Source organism: Sinocyclocheilus anshuiensis, unplaced genomic scaffold, assembly GCF_001515605.1.
Source record: "Sinocyclocheilus anshuiensis isolate Anshui unplaced genomic scaffold, SAMN03320099.WGS_v1.1 scaffold659, whole genome shotgun sequence".
NCBI classification, from domain to species: Eukaryota; Metazoa; Chordata; class Actinopteri; order Cypriniformes; family Cyprinidae; genus Sinocyclocheilus; species Sinocyclocheilus anshuiensis.
The window spans coordinates 871255-873631 of NW_015549698.1; the positions used below are offsets into that span (position 1 = coordinate 871255).

A 2377-nucleotide genomic window follows, 5' to 3' on the forward strand; every position below is an offset into this window, starting at 1 on the left:
AGAACACAAAGAATGTCCTTCTCAGCTGCCATAGCTGCAACTCTTGCGTCATCAGAACAGTGTGTTCAACGCACCACCGTTTCCGTTTAAAACACGTTTTGCACCGTTTGTCGGAGCTGAACGCAGCACTGGTGAGCGTGCTACAGGACATGTCTGGTGACGTATCCGCGCTGGACGTGCTGACGCTCGTCGGGAGAGCGGTGTGCGCATGCGCGGCGCTGACAGCCGCACTCTACCTGATCCGCAGAGTGTGTTTAATAATGGCCTGGAAATCCGGAGGAGCGAGCCATGCGGAGCTCGTCAACAACCTCCGCAGTGAGTTTAACCCGTGCTGTGTGTTTAAAAGAGCAAAGTCAGTCATGCTCACTGTAGCGCGTAGTAACCGGGGTTTGTTTACGTCGCTGTAGTGCGCGTCTGTGAGCTAGCATCGCGTTACAGCCGCGGGGAAAGTGCGCTGCGTGTTAGGATCATCCCAGCCTTGCTCCTGCGTCTGCGTCTGTTTCAGACAAGCACATGGCGGCTGCTGTTTAAAACTTACAGTGCGCTTCAAATTTGTCAGCTAGCTGCTAGCAGTCAAATATGTGATCGTCTCTCGCAAAGCACCTGCAAATAGTCTGCTCTGTTTAAACGATCGCTGTAATATATATATATATATGTCTCACTTCGGTTCACATTTTGTATTGGTTTGACTGAACAAACATGGTTTTGTTCAAGTCCATGACACAGCAGCACCTGTGTTAGCATTTCCGCACTGAATCTAGTCGTTCCCGCAGGTATACATATTTGTGTACAATAAAGAATTAGGTACATTTTTACATTAGCGCCAGATTGTGTTTAATCTGTTAAAACGTGCAGTTGTTTAATGGTCGTATGTGCAGGTTTATTTGGAGTCGTTCAGTGGGCGTGGCACACCACATGCTGCCGATGTCATCGTGTGATGACGTCACGCTGGACTTTATGCATCTGCAGTTTAGTATTTTGAGCCTTGATATTATTAATGCTGCGAACATCAGCCACAGTGAAATCGATGTCTAGCTAATATTGACTTTTTTTTTTTTTTTTTTATGCTTTTGGCTTACCTGGAGATTGAGAATTTATCTATTAATAAAATTAGCTATTTTTTTAAACAACAGTTGACCATTGGCCAGAGAGACCAATAATACTCGTCTGGCATGTAACCTATCCTCCTGAACTCCTGGCTTTATTCTGAGGTCAAGTGGTCAGTGTGCTATATTTAGTGGTGCTTGCTAAGACAAGTATCCTTATACTTTTGGCTACAGAAGTAAACAAGTAGTTGTCTACTTGCAAATTCTCCAAGAGGATCTAGCACTCATAGATATTGACGAATTACTAATAGGTCCAGATTATGACTGATGGTCAGGATTCTCTTTTAGATGGATTACTAACCAACATCCATGAGTGTTTAATAATGTGAGAGATGTTGGAAATGCCTCGTGTGTTATTGCCAGTATTGATTTACATCACTAAGTGAGAAACGACTGACTTCCGTTGGTAGGACAAGTTACAAGTTTAAGCTAGCAGTAGGGCTGGGCAATATGGCCAAAAATATGATCACGATAATTTTTTTAATATCAGTCGATATCGATAATTATCATGATAAATGTCAAATCTTTATTTCTTTCAAGTTTAAAGCCAGATTTTTGCTCCACAGTGAAAGTTGTAGAAACCAGACCATTCATTTTCCTTAACAAAATGTTAGTTTCTGCATGTTCTAAGGAGTTATATTGTTTCAAATCAAGAAACAGGTTTGGGTTGCCTGATAATAATAATAATAATATCACTTTTTTTGTCTCTTAGAAATGCACATTGGATAGTAGCTTGAGTTAGGATGTAGAGGTACATTTTTGTTTATGATCAAAATCAGTAACATCTGTAAAAATTGTAGCAACCTCAGTTTTATATGGTTACATTTATTCTGACCATTTTTTTTTTTAATTAAGCATTGGTTTTCCGTAGTAGCATACATTTAAATCATGATAAACAGATAAAACCACGCATATAGCACCTCAGTACCATGGTAGAAATATAACTATATGGTTTTTAGCCTGTATGAAAAACAGTAGTCTAAAAACATTCAGTATAAATGCACACATGCTATAGCTTAATCACAAATACATACTATAATTATATACCATTACTCCTGTAATTAAATTCAGTGTGAATATCCCATATTTGTGCCACAATATGTTTGTTTATGCATAACATTATGTATATGAGGATACTTAACATTAGAGGTTGACCGATATGGGTTTTTCACTGGCCGATGCCGATATTTAGAAATCAGGGCAGCCGATGGCCGATATGTGATGCCGATTTTTTTGGCCGATATGTTTGGTCGATTTTCTTTTTTTTTCTT

The 2377-nt window shown here is 39.8% G+C and overlaps 1 protein-coding gene across 3 annotated transcripts in view; it reads left to right on the forward strand.

Annotated features, from left to right (window-relative positions):
- Positions 1-134: 134 nt before the first annotated feature.
- pcmt (protein-L-isoaspartate (D-aspartate) O-methyltransferase) overlaps positions 135-2377 on the forward strand; it is a 13547-nt gene continuing 11304 nt past the window's right edge. For all 3 annotated transcript variants that reach the window (XM_016449844.1, XM_016449845.1, XM_016449843.1), the window contains exon 1: positions 135-315. In XM_016449844.1, the coding sequence (XP_016305330.1) occupies positions 150-315 (166 nt within the window). In that variant the 5' untranslated portion in view covers positions 135-149. The remainder of the gene's footprint in view (positions 316-2377) is intronic.